This window comes from Clupea harengus, chromosome 19 (assembly GCF_900700415.2).
Source record: "Clupea harengus chromosome 19, Ch_v2.0.2, whole genome shotgun sequence".
Classification (NCBI taxonomy): Eukaryota; Metazoa; Chordata; class Actinopteri; order Clupeiformes; family Clupeidae; genus Clupea; species Clupea harengus.
Genome location: NC_045170.1, coordinates 16,417,733 through 16,443,205, shown reverse-complemented (window position 1 = coordinate 16,443,205; position 25,473 = coordinate 16,417,733). Strand labels below are relative to the sequence as shown.

Here is a 25,473-nt window from a genome sequence, read left to right as displayed (position 1 = left end):
AGAGCTTGTTTAATGTTGAAGCTAACGAGCCTTGTTATGAAAGATATCAATCCCTGCTCATCGGGGGAGCATTTTATTAAAGCAATAAGTCCCTGGGCCTGTAGATATTCATTACAGTGTGAAATGGGAGGCTCGCCCTGCCACCGATACCAACTGGCAGTCTCGGCTGGAATGCAATCAGGCCTCGAAGGAGCTAAGGATAAGATAACGCCTGCTTCGCTTCGCTCTGCTCTGCTAACCTGCAACATACAGAGGCAGTCAACTCTGCTTCAAGTTAATATGGTTGGTTCAGAAAGTAATTGGAAAATTAAAATTGGAATTTCATTGAAGGGAAGAATAAATGTTTTGGCCAAGTTGTTTCGTTAGCAGATCAACAGCGTAATCTTCATGATTATTATCCCCAAAAATGCCCTCAAGGAAGTCAGCCTACAAAATTTTGATATGCGTGGTAATCGCCGTCAAGCTCATCTTCATGAGAGGGACATGGGAGAAAAAGTTCCAAAGATCTTAATCTTGCCTTCCTGTCTCCTGGCTGCCGTGGAGTAAGGCCACTGCAGGCAAGAGGAATGTGGTCTATTCAACTTATAAGAAGGCTGGCTATGCCCTCCTCTGGCAGACTCCTTCCATTGTTGATATCAGCCTCAGAGCCACATCAAGAGGTGATGACAGGTGACTGGGTTGCAGACCAGTGCAACAAAGAAACATATCATCTATGAGTAAAAACAGTCCTGAATACACTAGGAGAACATCTTTTGCTCTAGTTTTTCAGCCAATACTGATGGATGAAATCAGAACTATAAGGGGCTACACTTCTAAGCTTGACTGAAGATGCAACACAATTAGAGCAAGATGAGGGTAGTGTGACTTCACTAGAAGGGGCAGGGGTTTGAACTGAGGTCCAGCCCCTTGCAAAGATGGGGGGCTGAGAGGGTATAAAACATATAGTGGAGCTCAGTCAAGCATAAGGAAGTCAAAGCCCCTGTTATCTACCTGCTCTATGTCTGCTTCTGAGTTTCCCACATAGACCTGAACAAAAGATGTTGTCACGGTAAGAAACCAATGTGCCTATTCTAACTAGTCTCTTTTGTTCTGGTTTTAAACAATAAATAAATAAATCACACCTTCTTTGAGAGACCAAATTACATCTGTTTGGAGAAATACCAAAGCCTTTTAAGTAGTATTCTGTTGATGTAGACCAATTTGAATATTGATCATTTCAGATATGTAATATGTATATTCTGTTGATGTAGACCATTTTGGATGTTGGTGATTTCATATATGTAATACTACCTTCACTGAGGGGATGTTGTATATGTTTGATATCTGTTCTTTATAGCATTTTAGTGATAATTAAACTGCACTCAGATGAACAGGTTTCAGGAACATTTGCCCATTCTTCTCAATATGTTCAGTTACCAATGAATATTTTACACACTATTGTTTAGATACAAATATGACCGTTTGACCAAGAAGTTTGTGGCAACTGGCTGTAGTAATAATTGTATTTTAATGATGATGTTCTCCGTCATGATTTAGATTATTAGCGTTTGTGTGTTTGTTATCAAAGCAGTCCAAAATATCAAGATAACAGACTAATTTTCAGTAATTTTCCAATCTGGCTTGCATATAAACAGCTGGGCAATGCATGTAGACATCAATGCATATATTTCATGAAAACGTGCTTCTCAGAAGTCAAACACAAACAACACCTTTGTGTCATTTTATCTCTTGGAGCAACAGGACTTTAATCCTGATTGTTATAATGAAACAGAGAGAAAAAAGGGAGCATGCCTAGCCATTGATTCATATTCTGCATTCAACAGGTTCTGGAAGGGGATGTGTGCCTTCTGTGCTTTTGACAATGCATGTATACTGCTACTAAATACTAATATAACTTCAAATTTTCTGCAGAAATCTTTTAATTGCGTCTGCAGTTGTCTTCTTGGCTACTACGGTTTCAACAGCTCCAGTTGAAGGTATACTGATTCATGGGGACATTTTTTCAAACGTATTGCTAGTGTGTCTATTACGGTACACCAATATAGAAACAGTGTGATGAAACTATACTCGTGTGCCTCCAGAGAAAGAACCTGAGGAGACCGAGGTCGAGACAGATGACGGGGAAGAGGAGGTGTCTGAGGAGGACGCGGGTAGGGAAGGATGGGTCATTGCTCACACCGCCACACCAACAAACACTCCTCTGGCAGGAGTGTGCTAGCAAGAACAAACACATAAAGTGGGGACCAAATTAGACACCGGAAAACCGAGACCCGTGTCTTTTAAACCTAAATTTCTCCACATTCATCTCCACAAGGCAAAAAGATTAACAAGGGAAAGATTTTAAAGGGCTTAAAAAGAAATTAATTATTTAAAGTTTCAAAATAAAACACGACATATCATTCCATAGTGTATCCATTAAATCATGCATTTTAACTGAATAATAATGTGTGATGATTCTGCATATAACAAATTATAAACGCTTTCGATTGTAATAACCATCTGGCATAGCTTTTTATACACCGTTTAAAAACGTATATAACGTCAAGGCGGAGACCAAACAGACTTAAAAAGAGCCATTAAACCAGACAGAAGTGTGAGCAGTTTTATGAAATGTTTCAATTTCCCTTTCTTTTCAGATGATGATGATGACTCCAGGAGTCAGGATTTGAATAAGGGTGAGAAGTTAACAACTTACCACCAATGTGCAAAACATTCCCAATACCGACATTTTACCATAAATCTTGAAGCCTGAAGCCTGAAGCCAATGAAGCACATACTTACCATATTAACTAAGATTCTGAGCCTTTTCCCAGTCAGACTCCTCATTAAAGGCATATTAAAGGGTGTGACTATGATTTAATATAAATACATCTTAAGCCAATCTAGAATTAAGAAGAGTAGAATTAAACCATTTTAATCTAAACCTCCAGAGGAAGATATACAAGATTGCTATGGCTGTCATAATATTTAATTAAATGTCTGTTGTATGTGACATGTGACATATGACAAATACAATTAGGATGTTTTTGTGTTAATGATGCTGCATTCCTAGTGAGAACTCAATATTGTATATGTGTGTCTTTATGTGTGCAATTTACGTGTATATTTGTGTGCATGCCAAATTGTGGATGTCTGTGAACTAACCTAACCTACCGGTAATTTTCCCCAGAAAGAATAGTTTGATTGAATGAGTGGTATTTATCCTGAATCTCAGCAAATATGCTCTTTTTTTCCAAAGGCACTGGAGCGCAGCATGCTACTACAGTATCAAAAGACCAGGGTAAGATGAAGCTAATCCGCTTTTAGCTTAGGGACTGACGGACGGAGAAAAATAAGAGAAGCTCTCTAGTGGTGAGAGAACTCCTGTGAGTGCAGATTAGGAGGTTTTCCATGCAATTCCAAAATAAATCTTTTAGTAGCTAATCTGGATAACGCACAGGAACTTTTGGACACTGCATTGGTCACTGCCGAGTAAAATGTAGATGACAGACCTCTATTCCATTTTGGCTCCATTCATAAACTAAGCTGCTTAGAAGAAGTACGTATGCCCTAATAAAGTTTACATGTCTGCAGTAATGTTAGTCATGAACCAATGGCATGGTTAAAAGGGAATGGGCTGAGCAGAAACTGAGCATGAAACTGGTCTAGACTGAAGGAGTAAAGCACTGTTCTTTTCTTGAAGGTGCAACTCCTCGCCCTGGCATTTTTGTGGGCGAATCTTCAAACGGTGAGAGAAAAGCCTGTTAAAATGTCTAGAAGTGGGGAAAGCCTTCAGTAGACTTTTCCCCAGTCCTATGATGCTTTTTGTCATTAATGAGAGCTGAAGTGGAGTGATGGTCTTTATACAAGCTAAGCCTGGCCATGGATCTTTAATATGGATATATTGTATGTATGTGTGTATGTGAACTGAGGCTCGTTTACGACATACTGTTCTGTTTCCTCTTTGCAGGTCAGAAACAGACGGCAGATGGAGCTGCCCATTTGGGCCAGGACGGTACGTTTCAAAAGATGGAAATTAAACAACATTTGCCACCTTTAGGTTCAGCTAGATTAATGTGCAATAACGTATTGGCAATAAAACCACATATCTTGTCCTCTTGCAGCATTAATCAGTTCTTCTGCAGCTGGAGGAGTTCATGGTAAAAATCCTACTCTTCTCATTCATTACTGGCCGTATCAATATTCTGATACATGTCAACCACTCCAAGAGTCTAAGACTTGACTGTCTTAACAATGGCCATATATTACCAGACTTGTTATCATAATGTTTTAAAGTCATGTGTAGTGCAGAACTGGCATTGACAAGCATGAGAGTTTATTCTGGGTTGAGTCTAAGCATCCGTCCTTCATTGCATGTGTGGAACAGGGGACACCGGGAGTGATCCACACTCCCACTCTTCTGATCCAAGTTCTCATGGTAAAGCCTTAATGTTTTCTTTCTTCTAAATTTTCTGTTTTCTTTCTTCTTCATCTACAGCCATTTTATTTCCTGCCCATAAATGTTTAGTTTTTTTGTATTATTCCTTTCTTTTAGTCTCCACAGTCAATGGAGGAGGTTCAACTTCAGAGACGGATACTGCAGGTAAATACGTTTTTTTCAGCCATTCAAAGTAGGGGTTTGTTGCAAGCCTTTGGTCTCATCTCTAGTGTACAGCAACTGTAATTATCTCTATAATTATCTTAATTACAGCTGAATGTACTGAGTACACAATAGATAAACAACACATTTTTCTAACATAGAAACATTGGAGGTAGACACTCCAGAATTGTATCCTGTGATGTCATCAGGTCCAGGGGATCATGGGAGTTCGGTGTCACAGGTCCATGGTAAAACCTCTCTCTTTCCCACTCAAGAATAGCACTAACTGATTACATATTCATCAAAGATGAAGATTAAATTAGGTTTAACTTAATAGCAATATTTGTTTTGTTTTTGGCACAGCTGATTCTCACCCAAGCACTATGTCCCATGGTAAGAGCAGCATGATCTATTCTAGCCATTCATTTTTCAATTTATAAGATTTTTGTTTTTAATTAATAAGATGTTGAGCACTTGGTGTTATTTCTATATCTCACCTTACAGAACTACATACTAATAACATTATTCCTGTTGTGCACACACTCTGATATATACATCACCTATGCAGCAAATAATAAAAGCAATATCTATATATAAAAGCAGTAGCTCAATTAACAGATTCACCTTATATTTCAAATGATCATGTCATGAGGATTCATACCGTAATGACAGATGCTTGAATTGTCTTGGCTGTAGACTCAGCCAGCTCAGGCAGGGGTGACTCGGTTTCAGTGCATTCCCAGGACCACTCACAGTCTGATCCTGCAGGTAAATTAGCATTATGCTATATAAATCACTTTCTATTTTCATTCTCAGTGTGAGGATGGCTTGGTCACTGCTGTGAATTTGCAGAGCAGGGTAATCATTTCTATCACTGGACCACTAGCAGAGCTTGCCATGCATGGAAGCAAAAAATAATTCAACAGTGTTGGTAGGCCTATCTTATTCCATGATCACTTTGAAAGATGTGGTAACTATAGTTTCTAGTGTATTTCAATCCAAATATTTAATTTATTATCCCCTCTAAAACACACTCATGGCTGCCTTCTGAGGGAGAAAAACACTGCACTATGTAAACAAAAAAAGAAAGCTTAAGTTTTGCGATGGTCTCCTATTGCAAAATGTAGCGTACAGAAGTCTGGAGATCTTATAGCCAATGAAATGGATTGAATGTTCACATTTTTGGGTTCAATACAGTTTTTCAATGATGATTTCTGTGCAAATATTAAATAATGAACATCCAGGAGTTCCACTGTTCATTAAAAACTTCATAAAACTGTTCCATAAAACTGAAGGACAGCATATGGTCAATCAGTTTTTGATCATCAGTGTCCATTTAACATGACTAGACAGGACAGAAATGACATGGGTCAAAAACTGGCTGCCAATGAGTTCTTAAATAGATGTGATATTGCTTCATTCAGGTGATCCCTTCCGTGACAGCTCTCAAATTGAGGCACCAGGTAAGACAGCACAAAACCTACTGGTTAAATCATACCTGCTACAAGTACTGTGCAAATTACTGCATTAAGGTACATAAGTATTCTACTCACATGCAGCCTCACTGTTTCACATCACACTTCATCTCCATAGGGTCTTCATTAGTAGGCTCAGAGGTCCCTGAAACAGAGAATAATGGTGTGTACTTTTCTTTTTTATCTTTTTCTTCTTCTTTCTTCTGCCATTGGACTCTATTGCAACCCCTAGAACCGTATGGTAAAAATGTTTGAAACTTGGCACACTGAATGTGGACAGTCCTCTGACTCTTTTCACTGAGTTTCATGTCTGCGCTTGAGCACTCTAGCGCCACCAATGGGTCAACGTTAGAAGTGTGTTTATGCACATAATGGTTGAACCATATGCCCGATTTTCAAAAATTAAGTACTGTTGGATTCCTTGTATCAAGTAGAGTTCGGACCAAGCCTCACAAAAGGTATCTTTTGGATTTTTGATTTTCGAAACTGTTTGTCAATTACAGCCAATCGAAATCAGCAGCAAAACCACCAAACATCTCAGCAACTGTTTGATGAACTGATGTATCAGAACCAATCTTGGTTCATGAATTAGGGACCCAGTTTTGAGAAAGCACAATAGAAATACTGTCATTTGACCACTAGAAGGATGTGCAATAAGCAAAAATGAATTAACTTGATGCATTTGCCTTAAACAAATATTTCTTGAGACTGGTAATACTGTAAGAGGTCCCAAGGCCAAGACATGGCAACTTGTCATGTCAACCTAATGGTTATGGCCACCATACTGGACTTTAGCGAAAAGTTTACAAATTCTTCATAGGCCACAAATATTCACCAAATGTGCTACAGGTGATCACAGGCTTCACAAAAGTCATCATGTGGATTTCTGATTTTTGAAACCGTTTGTCCGTTACAGCCAATCATAATTGGCGGCAAAACAGCCAAACAGGAAGTGAGGTCATCTCATCTCAGCAACTGCTCTTGTAAGGGCAAATGTTACACTCAGGATGCTGCGCTCTTCTAGTGAGCGTCGTTTGGCACTGCCGCCTGTGCAAGTACGGCAGTCCAGACTATTCTCATTTGTAGTTCCACGTTGGTGGAATAAACTACCCAGCACTACCAGAGCAGGGGCGTCCCTCTCTACCTAAGAAGCTTTTGAAGACCCAACTCTTCAGAGAGCACTTCCCGTCCTAACTGGCACTTCGACTAGTGCGTAACTTGCAATTACGGCAGTTACATTTCTGCACTTCTTTTTCTTTTTATTTAATTTTGTTATATTTCTTATGTAAAGTAGTATTTATTTATTGTTACACCAGGTTCTATTGCTTGTAGCTTGACTATTCTCTCCCTTGTACGTCGCTTTGGACAAAAGCGTCTGCTAAATGACTAAATGTAAATGTAAATGTAACTGTTTGATGTTTTGACACCAAATTGACAACTGGAGGGCGCTGCAAAAAGTCGGCCAATCTCGGCCAATCTTTAATCAACTGACATGAAACTTACTGTGAGAGCATACAGCCATCACCTTGACATAACGACATTAAGTTTCCATGGCAACTATGACCTGCTGGGCTGCTTGCAACTATATTATTATCAATACATTTCCTTTTCCATTCTTGCTCAGTAACTGCTACATAATCAGTACATCCACACTTATCCTCCAAATAGAGTATGAATTGATGAGAGTGCATTCAAAGTCTCATCCATCATTTTATTGTTCTCCCAGGAAATGGTCACAAACATCTAGTTGGGGGACCAGTTACAGGACAGACAGGTAAGAGAATCTACTGAATATCACGCAGGCCATTTACAATATGAATTCATAAGGTGGAGTTTGGAATTCAATAAGCTGCAGGGTGCGTGTAATTGATTTTCTGGTTCAGGTGTTGACCACTTTATGGAGGGAACAACACAAAGAGACTCTTCAGGTAAGCTGTGCGAGCAGAAACTTTGGTCCCACTTTTTATCAAGTGTTCTTATTACAATATACTTAACCAAGTTAATACTAATAATACTACTTATTGGTACTAATATTATGTAAACCCAATGTAATTATCTATTTTTGGACATTAGCAACCTTGACCCCGAATATAAGCCTGACCATACCAACATTTGCATCCTGTTTTAAGTACTTAAGTCCATAGTACCTAAGGACATTTAATCTAAAGAGGGGCTGAAAATGCATCCATAAATTACAAAATGGCGGGTATGTGCTCATCTTGATGCCTAATAGTTGACAGCAAGCTTGTATTCTCATTTCTGCAGGTGGAGTTGATGCATTTGGAGGTTCTCACGTGGAACTCACAGGTGAGTGAGGATCGATAGCACAGAAGAGAGGAAACAACATCCCATCTGATGGTCCAGCCTCGTCATGCCTTTTTGCGTTTCTCTGTCTCTTTCAGGCATAGTAGACCAATCCAACGCAGACTTCTTCATAGGCTTAATGGGTAAGTGTCCTTTTCCCACAGAAGGGTGTGTATATTCACAAACAAAATAAAACAAATGAAAACAAAACAGAACAAAACAAATATTCCATTTGTGATCTTCATGTAGGCGGAATGGTGGATGCCTATGGCCCAGATGCACACATGGATACTTTAGGTATGCTATCAATCCTCACTGAGTCTCCTTCAGACACTACTTCCAAATGCCTAATCACTGACGCTGTCCCAGCAGATCACATGGGCTTCACTTTTCACTTAGATCCAACAGGTTAGTGCTCACCCTTTCACCCTCTAACTCTTGCATGGATATGAAACTCTTTGCATGGATTGCGATAGGACAGCTATCAGACTGCCCATCAGCCACTAATTGGGTTTGCTTGTCACATATCTTACTCTACGTGTCTAATAATACTTAACCCAGACACTTTATTTGATTCGGGCTGGTGTGAATTCCGTCTCTGCACTATAGTTTAAATATAGTGCTGGGAACCCTTAAACTCTCTTTTCTGCTTCTGTCATATCATGCTAATTATCTGTGCGCGTTGACATAGCATAAAAACCAGCCAGGCAGTCGCAGTTGTTTTTCCTCTCGTAATTCACCCAAGGAAAACTGGTTTAAATCAGGTTTGATTTTTTTTTTTCTCACTGGCGCTCACTTCCAGCTGTCGGGTTGGATCCAGGACAGCCATCCAGTAGCAGCGCAGCTCCAGACGCTCCACCAGGTACCGCTGGCACGGTCCGCTCCGCCAGGCCTCATAAATCTCCCCGCGCCTCTCCCCCGCCGCTCGTCCCATTCGGGCTCAGCTTACTCGGCCACGCCTCGCAAAAAAAGAAGAAAAAAAAAAAACGCGCAGCTCGTAGGCTTGTAATCGTGACAGAGATTTCAGAGCATCTGCCGGATATTTATGGTCCACTTTTTAACACTCCAAGTTATCATTAGGTCCATGTGTGTGGGGCTTTTTTTGTCTCTTTTTCATTGTTTTTGCACAGAGGTCTATAGAGTGCTGGTGTAATGTGTGTCTAGGCCCCATGCGTGTGAACTTGCACCTTGCTTGTGTTAAGTTTTGGAATTTCGTTTCACTCTGTTGACTTTTCTAAGAGGCCTTGAACAGCTTTCCTGCTTCAGATCTACAGAGTATTTGTTACATAGGCCTTTGTGCCATTAGCCATCCTCCTGCTGTCATTACTAAGCGGTTATCTCCTTGTCTCAACAGGCTCCCTGGATCCTTCATCCTTTGATCACCATGGTCCAGATCTATCTAGTACAGACCACACTGCTGTGGACCACACTCGTTTTGATCATGTGAGTGTAGACCATGCAGGTCTAGACTACTGGCCTGATGCCTTGGCCCACACACACGTGGACACAGGTGAGCAGGTGAACTCTGTTTTGGGTACAATCGATGTTCTCACACACATGCATGCATGCATGCATGCATTCAAGCATTTGTCACAAACTAAACATAATCATAAATTCAGGGAGATGTGATCTGGCAAGTGATCTGGAAAATTATTTAATTTCATTTGCATTTAGGTACAGCTGACCACATCCACTCCACTTCAGATTTTCCAGCAGATGCCACAGGTAATATTACAATCACTTACTAACACTGAATGTCACTTTGAATACTGAAGTCTACCACTGCATTGGAGGACCTGTTTTCAATTATCTTTTTCAGATCCAGCACTCCCATTTGACATAATGTCACATGTAGATCACTCTGTTATTGATTATCCAGGTTAGTATACCTACTGTATAGTAGTTGGCATAGAGCATGTGAATTATACTGACAGGTTATATTTTGTAACATGAATATGATCATTAACTTCACCTGCATTTTTATCTGATTGCTTGCAGAAGGTGGGGTTGATACAACCAACACTGACTCTTCACATTCAAATGGTATATCAATGGCAAACAGTCTGAGTAATGCTGAGAATATTAAATCTAATGCCATATTTAAACAGCCATTTTCATTTTGTCACAGGCAATGGTCGTCTCAGACCAGTGACAGAGACGCTCAGAGGTACAACATGTTCTACTTTACCAACCATCAATATTCTCAACTTGGGCTACTTTCTACATACAAATTTAGTTCACTTGGCTCCAACTAGCCTTTAAATATATGTTCTTTATTTATACAGGGGATCATCCTGCGTTTGATATCCACCATGACAGTTCAAGTGAGTCAGTGTTTCAATATGCCAAATGGTGAAGATGTTCCTCCTAACGAAAACTAAACATCAAATGTGTTCTCATCGTCCATATGACAAGCTTTGCCTCTTTCTGCAGGTCCAGCGCAGCAACAGATTACTGCAGCAGACGTTCTAGACACTGGTTAGTATTTATTGTCAGCAGCCCGTCTTCGTCTATTGATTTGTTAGTCATAACTCAAAGTTCACGTCGTGCCTGTTCGCCTAGATGGGCCTACCTTCAATGAAAAGTCTTGGCGAACTTCGCATGTGGAAAATCCATATAATCGTGGCCAGGCCTCTTTTGGCAACCCCTCGGTGTAGAGGCGCGTTGAGATGAAAATCTATCGTATTGTTATAAAAAAGTCTCGACAAGGATAGGAATCCTCCGGAAAAAAGGATTCTGAGCAGTAAACGATCCGTCACTCGTCAAACGGTCATATTTTGTGTTTGTCCAGGTGAGCAGCATGGCATCATTACACCGCTGGACACGACAGGTAGGTGCTTCCTTTTAAAATGGCGCCACATGGGATCATGGGAATTTCACGTTCATACTTTATAATGTTGTTACAGCAGATTCACAGCATGAGACGTCAGTCTGAATTTATAAGTAGGCCTACTTCGCCATGCAACTCAACGAGCCTCCTGTGATCAGAGGAATATTCTGACGGAAAAACAAAGCCTCTTACCACATATTCCATCTTTAACGATGTTCGAATTCCTTTTAGCTGGGACATTTGAGGGGATCGACCACACTTATGGCACGCACACAGACATGGCAGGTCAGTTGATTGTAAAGGGGAAATAGTTTCATGTTATTTTATATATTTGGCAATAGTATTACTAGGCTTAATCGATAATATCTGGAATACTGAGTATTCTTTATGGACACTGATGGAAGTAGCCCAACATATGTTCAGTCACCTACTTATTTTATCGTTTTGAAAGGTGGTCCCACAGATGCAGGTGCTCAAGAGAATGGAGCAGGTAGGTTATTAGCCCGACTAACAAAGTGCACAGCAGGGACTTATGGTAGCCTACTGTAGGCTACACGGTCTAACACAGGTGTGCTCTATAATCAGTTACAGATGCAGCAGGTGGGGAACCTGTGACCCATGTCCAAATTCATGTGGAAGCAACAGGTATGGGAACATTCCCAGTAGAGGAAACAATACATACACTTTTGCTATGTAGTAAACCCATCTGATGAATGTCCTATGGCATTTCACAAAGTGAAATTAATTGGTTAAATCTGTGCTCTGTGCCCTAGCTATGGGTCGCATTTATGGCTCCAGTCCACCGGACACTGTGGGTACGTTACTTTCTGATGACCAATCTCTTTATTTTTAGCTGTGACTTGGACTCTTAATTGTTAGCCAAGGTCAGATTCATTGTAACGCTTTACTGCAGCCAAGCATTACAAGTGTTATCCAAAGAGAGGAGAGAGAGTGTGTGTGTATACAATATATCTCTTCCAACTGTAATTGTGATTTAACTATCTGGAATTTTAGCAACATACATCACTTATTTGAACCCACCAATAAGTCAGAACAAAGCCACCTACTAATCATATGCAGTTATAAACTGAATGTTATTATAAAGGAAAATCTCCTTCAAAACCTTCTGTTTATCTGACACAGGTCATGAAGGAGTGACTGATGCTCAAGCCAGATTCACAGGTATGTGCGATAAATTGACCTAAAGGTGAAATGTGCAGGACTACATCAGTCTAGTCATGTAGGTCTAATGTAAATACGTGTATTTGTGAATTGCAGATTCTTTGACTGGTCCCAGGCATGGCTTTACAGGTACGTTTTTTTAACGGGACACCATTAGATGAGGCTTTTGTCAACACCTGTTCTTTGAAGATAGGAGAAATGTAAACATGTAAGAAAGACATACCTTTAAGCTGATTCTTGCATTTTTGTCTCAGATATGGTGGATTCTCACAGTGTCCTCGCACAGACAGACGCTCCAGGTGGGGTTTTTGTGCACAGGGTTTTACACCTCCTTATGCGAACCTCACAAAGCCTGTCCCTCTTGTAGATAAGAGGAAATCAAAACTAATCAAAGACATATTAAAAGACAGACCTTGCAGTCTGTTTAAGTTCTTTCTGTTCAGACATTTCAGTCGGATACCCTCCTATTGCACCTTGTCAAATAGTTCATCAATGTCATTTTCACTCTCAATTACAGAGTATTTGGACAGTCCCTTAACAAATACCACTATGCCCAATAGAAAAACATCAACAAGCTAAACAACATATAGAGAAACAATATTATAACATGTATCAGACTTATAAGTGTGTGAATATGATGTTTCAGTTACACAGCATCCACATGAAGTCTTAGACCACACAGGTAGCATGGCCTCAGGTAAGTAGGCCTTCGCAACTTGGCCATTTCTTTTGTACTTATTTACTCATACAAGTGTATGTGTGGGTGTGTTTAAATGTGTGACTGTTAATGGCGTATCCTACATGTCTTCTATATCACAGTAACATCAGGTCCACAAGGAACTATTGGGGGCTCAAGTAAGTTTTGCATTTCCTCAGCTTGGACTTGGAATCTTGCACGGTCAAACTTAAATGAATCACATTCACTGAGGTGAACCAAACGTTTTCATCAGCCTCATGACCGAACCCATTATTGCACTTAGCGACTATCCTTGTTATAAATCGGGTGGCTTCCAAAAATATGTGGTTGCATGTGCATTAAGTAATGACAGCATTAAAGTGCACTCCTGGCAGCAAAGCAAAAAAAATGTAAGTGAGGCTAATGTTGATCCAGTCCCTTTGGTCATGCATGGTCTTTGTTTAAAACAGGTCAGCCAGGAGTTACAGAACAGACACAACCAGCTGGTAAGCTTCATGGAAGTTTGCACTTTCATGTTTCACTTTAATAGTTGATCGTCCTTGTTTCCTAAATTAAATATGTGATATGGCTTGAGTTAGTCCGGTGTCCTGATGTATCCCATATAGTTCATCAGTCAGTCTGAGGACTATATTATTCCATGGCTATAAGTTCAGTTTGACACATGTATTGGGGACTAGCTTGGCTATAGGAAGATCAAAGTTTTCATGAAAGCATTACTGTATGTGACACAAACAAATAAAAACACAGAAGCATTTGTTTGAAGCGAAGAGAGAGCATTTCCTGCACAATGAAGAGTTAACAGTATACTGACTTAAACCCAACAGCTCTTGGTGATGACTTCAGTCTAGCAACTTTACAGCCATACTAAATCATTGTGTGCATTTACCTGTGGTGCAGGTGCTCAAGAGCTCTGCTTTTTTCCCTGTTTTGCTTGCTCTTTCCAGTTTCCGCAGGTGAACAGTACAACACATCTGGTCAGGGTCTTGAAGGTGGGTCCCAGCTCACAGCTTTCTCACATCCCAGTAGAAATAAGCTATCAATTTAGCAGTCTCTTTTCATGTCAAGCGTGTTGGCTGTAGATCAATACATTTAGAGGTGTTTAAGGTGCAGTGGTTTTAGTTGTCAAAAAATAAAATGCTCAAAGGCCTATAATACTGATATAATTCTGAGGTAACAGCCCCCCCCCCAATGTATTTGTTTAAATTATGCAAGTAAAATGCCACAGAAGCCCTACAATCTGGAAACAATACTGCCTGTACAGTAGAATTGGGAAACATTGTTTTTATCATGCCCTCAGAAATACATTGCTTTTCTACAGGGATTTTGTTTTATCTTTGATATCAAACATCTAACATAACGCAAACATGAAATATCATATCAACGTGCTGTACCCCTGGCAATTCAATTAGAGGTTAGGGAACTTCCTTCACGGGCTCCGTACTCTCAACAGAGGTAAGCGGAAGATGTATGGAAATGATCCAACGAGCTTCAGTTACACGCATCTGCGTAACTGGGAGCCATCTCAGGTTCCTTGCATCTGAATAGTTTTTCTGACTTTTTTCCCTTTTTAAACATACATTGTTTATGTACACATCCCCAATGTATGCATTGTAGACATAATACAGTACACTGCAGGCTTAGAATGTGCTGTTGTTCCATCTAACCACATTTGTAATTTCTGAAGGTGCAGAAAATGTGGAACTGGAGGATACCTGCTGACTTTCACATCAAGCCCCGTGTCCGATTCCTGCGCTACAGATTCCAGTGTACTGACCAGTCTGCCCGGCAAAGGACCAGTGACCCAGCTCAGTAGCAATAGTCTGTGTGTGTGCGAGTGTGTGTGTGATTTTTTGACTATTTAAACATGAAGATGACATCGTAACTTAAATTTTTACTGTGCATGTTTTTAAGTAGCCTGGAATTTTGTATGTATTCATCTATGGAAAGAGACCAGTGGGTTGTCCTTGATATAAAATCACTGTGGCTTGAAGTTTTGTCATTCCCCTCAAAGATGTACAAAATGCACAAAGCTATTGTCTAATAGCACTGTTCAATAGCTTGTATGTGTCAAAAACATTATTTTAAGTGTCACAATTTGTACATTAATGAATGAATGTCATTTGAGAGTTAATCATACATTAAATGTAACATCTATTTTGAACATCAAACACGTACTGCATTGTGGTAGAAGAAAACAATTTGTTGCTACCAGTGAAAGTGACCGTCATGACTTCAAGAATTTTTCAATTCTCTGCCATTCAAGCATAAATATAATTCTTAACTGTTAATATATACATAATAACTATATGTGCATCAACTAATTAGAACTTCACCTTAAGATCCTGCTTTAATCAGCACAGTACCTTTTTTATGGCAGTATGTAAAAACACATTATCAACCACAAAAACCCTGTACCATATGTATATCTGATAGCATGTGTATTTCAACTGTCTTTCAAAAAACGTTGATGTTTTATTTTGAAACATACCAATACACAGTGTTTTCCATTACATGCGTAGTAAAATAATTTCTTAAAGTCCCCCCAAAGGCTGTGACAAATCAACTACCAAACTAATTATGTAAAGTTACAGGCAAGAAGCTCTGCATAAACATACTTAAATGAGCAAAGCCAACCACTGATTTTCCACAAAGTACTCACAAGCCCTTTAATGACCTCTTGGTGGCGCTAAAAGTATGACCACACAAGTTCCTCTCCACACATAAAAGAGACCAGTTTTTTTTTCTTCCTTTTTGCCACTCCATCTCAGACAAGGACATTCAATTGAATATTTAAATGTTTCTTTTCATGTGAAGCGGGTAATGCAAAGTCAAAGCTTTGCTAATTATAATTAGTAGAGGACTTTAATGGCGAAGTTGTGTTCTTGTCAATCAATATCATCCCTCTACACACGGATAACCACTGAGGAGATATCAAAATATCTTCAGGTCCTGATGTCTTCATCAATTCACATTCATTTTGGTGCCTGTTTTGCTTTTTGCGTAGATATAAATGCCTCACAGCCCCTCTTTTGGCCATGTGCACATTGGTCATATTTTCTAAGGACTAAACTTGCTTTGAGAAAGGCAGACGGATCATTCATCTTATAAAAACTCTTCCTAAAGTAGACCTCTTGAGTCACAGCATATTTCAGCACGGGTATACTCATAGAAAACAAGATTTAATAGTTTGTTTCATTATATTACTCAAAATAAATATGACTGCGGCATATAGAGGATGTGTGAGACAGCCTATGGGCAAAACATGTCTGTAGTTCAACTTGACCAGGAATAACGGTGTCCATAAAAAGTGTAATTTGGATGAATCATGACGGTGATAAAACTGCATAATCTCTATACATTTCTATACATTTAGACATTAGACCCCTCCTCCTGCAATTTTTTTGATAAAACACAAAAAGATTATGAAAAACAAACTGCATTCCGTACAACCTAAAAGGTTAAAATTCAAACTCTATGAACGTGAATTGAGTTGATGGAGCTTCCTATGTTGATAAAAAGGCAAAAAAAACTAAAACAAAAACAATAACAGTTTTTTTGTATAGCACAACAATCTCTTGCTAAACAATGTAGAGCTACCAATACATGAGTAAAATTAATGACCATAGAAATTAGGACAGCTTAGAAGCCAAGATCAGGGCAGAATGCAATCAAGACAAGATATTCAGTGGCTGAATAGCTCAGTGACAAATAGTTGTCAACATCCTTGACCAAATTAACCACCTAACACTTCAGTTAGTTTCCTATATGTGCTGGTTGAAGACAGCATGAATGAAGCATCGCTTAAAAAAAAACACACTATGTGCTCATTTAATAACAATCAAAAAGCCTGACCTAATGATTATCTGTAGCTTGTAGTCCGTCTTCTCTGGGCCATTTGAGGCCATTTTCTTGCTATGGGCCAATAACAAGATAAAACTGCACTGCCCGGTCATGACATCAGCTGCTTCAGTGAAGCACACAACCATCCCGAAATATCTACGATACTTCAATGTTTTTTTGGACTAGATTCGTCTTCGAGAGACTAGTAGTGCAGAAAGATGCTTGGGGTAATTTTCTTTTTAGACAATCAATAAAAACAAATACAGTGAAACCCAAAAACAAAACAAAAAAAAAGTCAAAGAAAGAAAGAAAAAAAGAAAAAAAACACTTTAGTACATCCCTTTACAAAAAGAGTAAGAGTATCAGTTTAGGAGAGTTTGGGGTCGTCTGGTGTGGCCATTTGGTAGTCGTTGGAGAGGAGAGAGATGGTAGGGTCCTCGGCAGGGTCCTGGCCAAAGAAAGAGTCCCTTTCGAGTTCCAGCAGGATGGGCAGGTCCTCCCCTGGTACGTCAGTATTGATCGGGTCACTCAGCAGCATTGGCTGGGCGGTGTACTGGACGAGCTGCTTCCCTGTAACACACCAGAGCATTGCATCTGACTGAGCCACGACTTCTTTTAAATAGCTCTAGCAGAGTAAGGTGCCAACACCACCAGTCAGGGTCATGGGTTTGATTCAGAGGGATCAAGGGAAGTCTATTAACGTATATATCCGCTACCTTTGCAGCAATTGAATAAGGAAGATTTAAACAGCACAACAGTGCCAGTTCATTATCAGAGAAGTTGCCAGTGACCCAACTGTCAACAGAAGTCTAGAAGGCAGAGCGGTATGGGGTGATTTATTTATTTATTATTTTAATTAGTTTTGTATTTATTACTATCAACTCAAAGCCTGTTTCACCAACTGATTCAAACTACCGAACTGGAGATAGAAAGCCACATTCTGATACATGGGGATCATCTATTCATCCAAGAATCACCAAAAGCGCAAACCTGTGTTTGTGATGTTGTTGCTTGATGAAGCCTCCTTGGGCGAATCCGAAAGGAGCTCCTGGATCTGCAAGGGAGATGAAAAAGGCAGTGGAGAGAATTTAAATTTTCAATCAAATTACATAACAAGATTAAGTGGCTTAGAGGGGGGGGGGGGGGTGAACCAACAACTTCAAACACTTACGGTGGCCAGGCTGTCCAAGTCGAAGTCTGTGTTTATGGCGGAAGAACTGAAGATCTTTGACGACATGTAAATAAAAAGATAGAGAGAGAGAAAAAAAAAAGACTGTAACAGAGATACACTGCTTCGGTCACCCCCATGACCACAATTGTGTTTCTGTGGCTCATCTGAAATAGCAACCAAGTGCCACCACTCATAGGCTACTTAGCATAAGGGGAAATGTAATGTAGACCTAAATCTGTCGTAGTGATCAAAATCATCAAGATATTTATGATCGATCACAAGAGCTGTGCACTATGCGAGATCTGGGATATAGAAACTCACATCGAAGAGAGGCGAGGACTCAAAGTTGATGGACTGGGCATTCAGGATGGACTGAAGGTTCTCCAAGCCGTTGTCGATGCAATCCAGGTGGTCGCTGAGTTCCGATCTGGGCAAAAAAATGCCTCAGTGTGAAATTTGCATGGAAGTTTTCACAGGGCTCAACAACATGGTCAATAATGTCAAATACAGTACTGACAAATCAATGAGTTTCATGTGACAACATAAGCAAACAGCAGTCGCTGTAAAAGAAACAAAGAAAAAAAGTCACATAGCTGGCATTTGCACACACATCGTCCCATTTGTGCTTTTCAGAAAGAGCAAGTCCCCAGGAAGGTTAAGACTGTGACTTTTGACGGGTAGTCTGGGCTTGCCAAATTCTTGACTGCCAACATGATTGGCATTTTTGGGGCTCAAATAAAAAAGCGGAAGTAGATGAGAGCTGCAGATCAGAACTAATGTCTTATGATTTTTTTTTTATTGCCATTATTTATAAATTACTAATATACAATTAGCACCATAATGGGCAGCACGGTGGCTCAGTGGTTAGCACTGTCGCCTCACAGCAAGAAGGCCCTGGGTTCCTTTATTACCAGGTCCTTTCTGTGTGGAGTTTCCATGTTCTCCCCGTGCCTGCGTGGGTTTACTCCGGGTACTCCGGTTTCCCCCACCATCATGAAGACATGCATTGCATCGTATGAATGTTGGTGGTGGTCGGAGGGGCCGTAGGCGCTGATTGGCAGCCACGCTTCTGTCAGTCTGCCCCAGGGCAGCTGTGGCTACTGATGTAGCTTACCAACACCGGTATGACTGTGTATGAATGACTACTGGACTCTGGACTCTGTAAAGCGACTTCAGGTATTTAGAGAAGCGCTATATAAGATTGAATTGATTAATTGATTGATAAAAGGCACTTAACTGTATTAAAGGGACTTAACTGCATGCATCATCACCAACTGCAAGCCCTGCCCAAAGTCACTGGCAACCAATGTTTTTTTTTTTGTAGGGGCCCAAATTCAGTGTGCAGAAGAGGATGATGCAACACACAGCAACATGCATTCCATTTGCATAAGCACACCACAAACACAACAAAAACAAAAACAAGTATGTGTGTGTCTGTGTGGGGGTGGGGGGTGGGTCCGTTAGTGGTCAGAGGAGGCTCATGGGATGGTCAGGTACAGTGTTGTGGGGACAGCGTTTGGCGGCCGACTGGAAATGCTAACCCTGGGAGAAGTCGGGGATGAAGAGACGAGGAGGTAGGGCTGGGGAAAAGGTGATAGACGTCAGACATCTGTGGAGAACTGAAAAGATACAAGCACAACAAGCTAAATCATAATCTTGCACAAAGGATCAAATGTAAACACAGGTGTGGCTAGGGTTACAGGAAAAACATCACGAGGGAGTTTTATTTTACAATAGTCAGGTGTTTTGATACTGTGGCTTATTCATTATATTCTCCTATAGGTCCAGTGTTGTTGATGTTATGTGGTGATTAAGCACCTGTAGAGAGAGAACATGATCGCTTACACAAACTGAATCTCCACCATGTGTCTGGGACTATGAAGTGACTGTGTGCTATGCGGGGAGGGAGGTCTCGAACGCTACCATGCCACAACTGGCCTACTTTGTCCAGTGACTGCACTGTGGGCTTGCTTTCATCGCAGTGGCTTTTTGCAGTGGCACACCAGGGTTGAAAGTCAAATTCTTAAGGGTCTAACAGCACCAAAAGGTGGTCAGGTGGATCATCACGGTAAACGTCTTGTTTTAATCAAGCGGTCTCAAAGACGACTTTGTAAACCATCTGACACAGCATCAGCCACAGACCATCCTATATAGACCATCAGCTGCTGCCTACTGGAGCTCAGCCCTGGAACTAGTCTGTAGAAATCTTTGCTGAAATGTTAGGCAAAAGTATACAACTGTGGTCTGCTCTGTATGCAGTGGACGGCTGCATGGGAAAAGGTGTAGATTGTTAAATAGAGTCTAGCGTGAGGGATTGAGGGAAGGAGGGGCATGGACTGTTAGGCATTAGTTTGGCTGATGTTACGCCATGAAAGTTTTCACCAAACCAGCTGCAGTTCAGAAATAGCATGATTGTACAGCATGCGACTTTTATCAGTCATTATACAATGACAACAGTCGCATGCAACACAATTACATGTATTCGACCAAGGCGTCAGTCTTACTAAGAGATTCTAAGACTCATCACAAGCCTCATAATGTGACTGGGGCCATTCCGTTGATTGCACTATGCAAAACATCCTCTAGTGTAGTCCTTCTAAATCACACAGGCAAGTAATGTCATGAATCTCTTGAGTAGTTTGAAAGAGTGGTCCTGGTACCAGCCAATGGGATTTAATCTCATGGGGAAGGAAAGAGTAATGCCCATTTAGAGGGCTATTGCTGTCACTAGACTAGCTAATTCCCCAATTCAAGCCAATTACCAAGGAAGCATCAGCCACTGATGAGGGAGGGGTATTAATTGCTCCTTTTTTTTAGCAAAGGTCTCTAAATTGATTTTAGTTCAGCCAAACAACTATTAAGACTGTTTGGAACTGGGTTCAAGTGACTTGTAGAGCCCATTACACTATGCAGCTAAAATCAGGCGACTTAAACTTATTCCACCAAATTCTACCACGTCAAGCCAGCCTTGGAGGGGGGGGGAAGGCACACAGGCTGAGAATTTGCTCAACTGTCAAGACGCAACTGCTTTGACTCACTTGTCGATGCAGGCGAGGCTGAGACACTTGGGACTGTCCGGCTGTGCGGTGTGTGCTGAGACAGTGGGGGCGAGGGCAGGGGTGGCGGCTGTGGCGGTGGCAGGGGTTGGAGCCGGGGCTGGGGCTGGGGCCGGCTCGCTCTCCTGCAGGATGGAGTTGATGAAGGTGGTGGGGGAGAGCGGCGTGTCCTGTGGCATCGTGCCCACCTCCACCTCCACCGGACACACCTCCTCGAACTCGGAGTCGTGGGTGGTGGTGGGACTTGACGGCTCCTCCTTAATGTGCACCAGGGGGCTCGTTCTTTCACTGCCGAAAAAAAAAAACCCACATTAAATCACCCCGTCAAATCACCACACCAGATCTACAAATAACGAATGAAAATACACACACAGCCATGTGCAGTCCATAGTGTTCTGCCGATTGCAGTGACTAGTATCCTTATATGACCTGTAGATCGTTAAAATTGTTGAAATTGTTTCATGTTGCATTTATACATTTGTTCAATATGCATATATAAATACATAACAACTTAGATTAATTTTGTATGCTGTGCTAGAGTCTACCATACCACCTTCTTAACAACCCTAACACAAGCCATGCTAGTCAAGGTAAAATGTCACAGAAGGGCAACCCTGACTGGGCATGCGGGAAGCCAAAGGTTGCCAACAGGCTTGGTCATGCCCGTGTGAGTTGTAGGCCACTTGCCTGTCCTCGATCCACTCCGTGGTAACCGGGCTGGTCTGGGCCAAGTCAGTGATGTCAGAGATGATTGGGCCCGTCTTAACCGGCCCGTCCGAGGAGAAGAGATTTGCAGCCGAGAACCCAGTGGAGGAGGTCTAGAGGAGTGGAATAATGTCAGTGGTTATTTACTAGCCATGACTTGGTGCTTGTAACATCCTATTGTGAAAGTGTAATGAAGAGCCATGCCTCATCACTTACAAGAAACACAACTACACGGAATTACAAGGCTCAAAAGCACACAGTCCTCCTATAGCAGTAGTAGTAGCTGTAGTAGTAGTAGTAGTAGTTATAGTAGCAGCAGTAGGAGGAGTAGCAGTAGTAGAGTATGTCTGTGGGCGTGCAATTATGCAGACATGCAGGTTTTCAAACATGTGTGTCTGCGTAAAAGAGTAAAAGAATGTGTAGAAAGGGTGGCAAAAATGTGTCTGTATTTGCATAAGAGCGAAAGTGTGTGTTTGTGTGCCGAGTCATGGTGACACACTTTCTGCACAAGCGTCAGGGCACACCAGGTTGCACTTGTACATACCGAGATAGGGGGGGAGGGTAGAGAGTACTGCCGAGTGTACTTGGGCAGGGAGTGAGCTGAGCTGCTGTCATTCAGCATCAGGGGCCTGGCAGAGGGAGAGAAGACAAGAGAAATGAAGAGAAGAGAAGGGAAGGGAAGGGAAGGGAATAGGGAGGATGGCAGAGTGGGAACGAAAATAGAAGACTGTAGGAAAGCAAAGATAACAGAATGAAGAGAGAACGAGAGAGCCCAGATGGCAGAGAGAGAACAGTACTGTAGGAATGAAAATGGAAGATAGCAGGAAAGCAAAGATAACTGGATGGAGAAAGAGGGAGGGAGAGAGAGAGGGAGAGAGAGAGAGAGAGAGAGAGAGAGAGGAGAGGGAGCAAGAGCGATAAAGTGAGGAAGAATGACAGTGAAGCCGAAAAAGTCACAGATAACAGGACAAAAGTAGAGAGAGAGAGTGTTTGTGAAATAAAGCATGACAAAGCAAGATAGCAAAAGGGAGAGGGGAAAAGAGGAAGAAACAGCGAGACGGGAAAATACACTTTAAACGATCCTTATGCAGGTGTTTGTAAATAATGTGTTCAGGGTGGGATGAAGCAACTTGCATCTTTCTTTTCATCCCGATCACTCTGTTGGACTGCACCAGGGTGATGAGGAACTGGATGAGCTGCAGAGACACAAGATGTTACACACACAAAACACACACACACACACACACACACACACACACACACACACAACCAAGAAGATGCCAAGACTTTCAGCTCAGCTTGTGTGGCAGAGTCATTCTTTCCTCATTTTGCCTGTGGTGCAACTGGCATCTTCACTTGACAGTTCTTTTTAATACCAGTTGATACATGCAGACTGAATGTGTTTAGTTAGTTGAGGCACGGAGTCATTTGTAAATCAAGATCACTAAATGTACTTTCTCACAGTTGAAAATTAACATGACTCATCAACCATCAGATAGACATAAACAGTTTACTGACAACGGCAGTATTGGATACTTCATACTTTATACAGAGCATGACAATATCCAGCAGAAATCTTTTGATTTTGACTGTAGGTCAGCCATATTTGTCTCCCATTGAGGGGGTACAGTATTCTACAATTCCGTGGCAGTCAGAAAGTTAGAGTTATTTAATGGTTACAGGAGCTGAATCAGGACTGCACCAAGCTGCATTCTTCAGTTGCTTAGCAGTCAGGAAGTGTTCCGAGTTCTCAGGGCTGAGACGGTGTTACCTTATTGACGACTTTCTGCTGCTGCGAGTGCTTCTGCCTCAGGCTTGCCACCTCTCTCCACAGTGCCTCGTTCTCCCTGCAAAACCAGCCAACATAAGTGCTCGGTTCAACATGAGCATCCGCCTTTCTCCTCTCAAACACAGCAGATGTCAGTCACATTAGAAACTGTCTGATCCTGTCCACACAGCGGCGCCCCCCCCCCACATCACCACACAGGATTAATCCTTTCCCACCGCGGAGCTTTTAAAGTAAAGGAACGGAAGGCTAAGGCTGGGGGGGTGACGGTGCATTTTTTTTTTTAAAACCAAAACTGTAAAAGATTTGAGGAATACTTCGGGACGTTTATTTAGCTAAGTTAATGGCTATTGAAAGATCTTAGCGGCCTCTGTTTGTTCAGCTTTTTAAAGTGCGCCCCATAAAGCCGCCCCCCCTTCCACCTGGACCTCTTAAAATGGTTCCCCTTGGGGCTGGTAAAAGTGCTTTGAGTGTGTGCTCATGGGCCCCGAGTTTGGTCCACGGACGCACGGCTCACGGTGAAAGAAAAAAAAATGCCACTGCCCTCCACAACACCAAGGTGGACCTCAAAATGGCTCCCCCTGCTATTCCGAGAAATGGAAAGTTTGACCCGTGTTGTGTTTTCATGAGTGATTTGCACTGATAAAACAGACATCAAACATGCCTGGCACTGCACAAGCAACGACAGACCACAACTCAATATGCAACTCTTGTTTCCACCATAAAATGAAACTCTGTATAAATATGTCGATAAAAAAAACCTGACAAAGTCAACCAGGGACCCCAAACTATGGAGCACCTCCGCTGATGTATTAGACTGCATCAGACCGAAATTGAAAATTCTTATCTGCTGGGTGTCTACATTGTCAAACACTGACATGCTCTTATCAATGACACCAGGCTTTATGAATTCCAGACATGAATGAGGCATTGGAGAGCAGTGTGTGTGCGTGCGTGCACGAGTTTGTAATGATTTTGCCACTATACATCATTGAGGTGTGTGAGTGTATGTATATATGTATCCAGAAGTTCCATGTTGCCTGAACTGTGTGTGTGTGTGTGTGTGTGTGTGTGTGTGGCTCCATATTGTTTAGGGTGTTGGCCTATCCTCCCACTGAGGTGTGTGTGTGTGTGTGTGTGTGTGTGTGTGTGTGTGTGTGTATGAGCGCGCGAGCCTGCATGCATGCATGTGTGAGTGTGTGTGTCTTTAGCTCCACACCACTGAGGTGTTGCAGTGGCCCTGGTGCTCCCAGGCCAAGTGGATTCTTTATCTGCGTTAGTGGGGCTTATCTGAGGGGCTCTGCTGCCTTGTAAATCAGCGTGGCCCAGTAAAAGCCCCTGCCGAGCAGGAAGGGCCCTCTCCAGCCACCCTCTCTCACGGGCCTCGGAATCCCCACCCCCATACCCCATTCCCCTCCCTCTGAGACAGATGGAGCAGCTTTATGGGGGCAGGTGTGGATTCCACCTAGTGGGAAGATGAGTGCCCCCCCCCACCTTACAACCCCTTCCCCCACCCCTCCATCTGACCACCATTACCTTCCCTTCCCTAATTACAACCCTACAATTCACAATGACCCCCACCCTTAGAAGAGTCAGACAAACACTGCTTGGATTAGGAGGTTGTGTTAATGCACTTTGGTCAAAGTGGATTTGGAGATGACGGCAAGTCAATTAGGATACAGGGAAATTAATAAACAAGACAAGAGGATGAGGAACCATCTGTTGCTTAACTACAAGAAAATGAGGGGAGAAAGAAGACAACTCTAACGTGATATCTTGCACACAGACAGTCCTTTGTCATTGTATTGTGAGAAAAAGGATCTGCCTAAGGCCGTGTCAAAAGCATAC

At 41.7% G+C, this 25,473-nt stretch overlaps 3 protein-coding genes and 1 long non-coding RNA gene across 5 annotated transcripts in view; 3 read left to right on the top strand and 1 right to left on the bottom strand.

The window, feature by feature from the left end:
• Positions 1-977: 977 nt before the first annotated feature.
• LOC116225091 lies at positions 978-6,552 on the top strand. The gene is made up of 15 exons (XM_031586695.2): positions 978-1,048; positions 1,912-1,976; positions 2,082-2,150; positions 2,637-2,675; positions 3,239-3,280; positions 3,683-3,727; positions 3,950-3,994; positions 4,104-4,139; positions 4,367-4,417; positions 4,535-4,582; positions 4,741-4,827; positions 4,943-4,972; positions 5,276-5,347; positions 6,004-6,042; positions 6,173-6,552. The coding sequence occupies exons 1-15, from the start codon at positions 1,038-1,040 to the stop codon at positions 6,307-6,309; spliced, it is 816 nt and encodes a 271-aa protein (XP_031442555.2). The 5' UTR covers positions 978-1,037; the 3' UTR covers positions 6,310-6,552.
• A 1,227-nt stretch (positions 6,553-7,779) lies between these two features.
• LOC122133801 lies at positions 7,780-9,937 on the top strand. The gene is made up of 4 exons (XR_006152999.1): positions 7,780-7,828; positions 7,938-7,982; positions 8,320-8,361; positions 8,457-9,937. It is a non-coding gene; the product is annotated as an uncharacterized LOC122133801 (long non-coding RNA).
• A 9-nt stretch (positions 9,938-9,946) lies between these two features.
• On the top strand, positions 9,947-15,441 carry LOC116224940. Of its 2 annotated transcripts, XM_031585887.2 has the most exons (19): positions 9,947-10,083; positions 10,178-10,237; positions 10,357-10,401; positions 10,487-10,525; positions 10,644-10,682; positions 10,792-10,836; positions 11,150-11,188; positions 11,420-11,473; positions 11,640-11,678; positions 11,774-11,833; positions 11,962-12,003; positions 12,332-12,370; positions 12,467-12,499; positions 12,625-12,669; positions 13,017-13,067; positions 13,190-13,225; positions 13,517-13,552; positions 14,012-14,056; positions 14,752-15,441. In XM_031585887.2, exons 2-19 carry the CDS (start codon positions 10,201-10,203, stop codon positions 14,784-14,786), a joined length of 759 nt encoding a protein of 252 aa, XP_031441747.1. In that variant the 5' UTR covers positions 9,947-10,083; positions 10,178-10,200; the 3' UTR covers positions 14,787-15,441. The 2 variants fall into 2 exon arrangements, with proteins under 2 accessions (XP_031441747.1, XP_031441746.1); XM_031585886.1 differs by lacking the exon at positions 14,752-15,441 and having other exon boundaries at positions 14,012-14,516.
• A 786-nt stretch (positions 15,442-16,227) lies between these two features.
• Positions 16,228-25,473, bottom strand: part of hsf1 (heat shock transcription factor 1) — a 13,554-nt gene continuing 4,308 nt past the window's right edge. Inside the window, exons 5-14 of the mRNA XM_012818310.3 lie at positions 23,611-23,686; positions 22,974-23,035; positions 22,384-22,468; positions 21,822-21,952; positions 21,117-21,422; positions 19,620-19,697; positions 18,400-18,505; positions 18,079-18,132; positions 17,898-17,961; positions 16,228-17,477 (exon numbers count right to left, since the gene is read on the bottom strand). Of these exons, the coding sequence (XP_012673764.1) occupies positions 17,275-17,477; positions 17,898-17,961; positions 18,079-18,132; positions 18,400-18,505; positions 19,620-19,697; positions 21,117-21,422; positions 21,822-21,952; positions 22,384-22,468; positions 22,974-23,035; positions 23,611-23,686 (1,165 nt within the window). The 3' untranslated portion in view covers positions 16,228-17,274. The remainder of the gene's footprint in view (positions 17,478-17,897; positions 17,962-18,078; positions 18,133-18,399; positions 18,506-19,619; positions 19,698-21,116; positions 21,423-21,821; positions 21,953-22,383; positions 22,469-22,973; positions 23,036-23,610; positions 23,687-25,473) is intronic.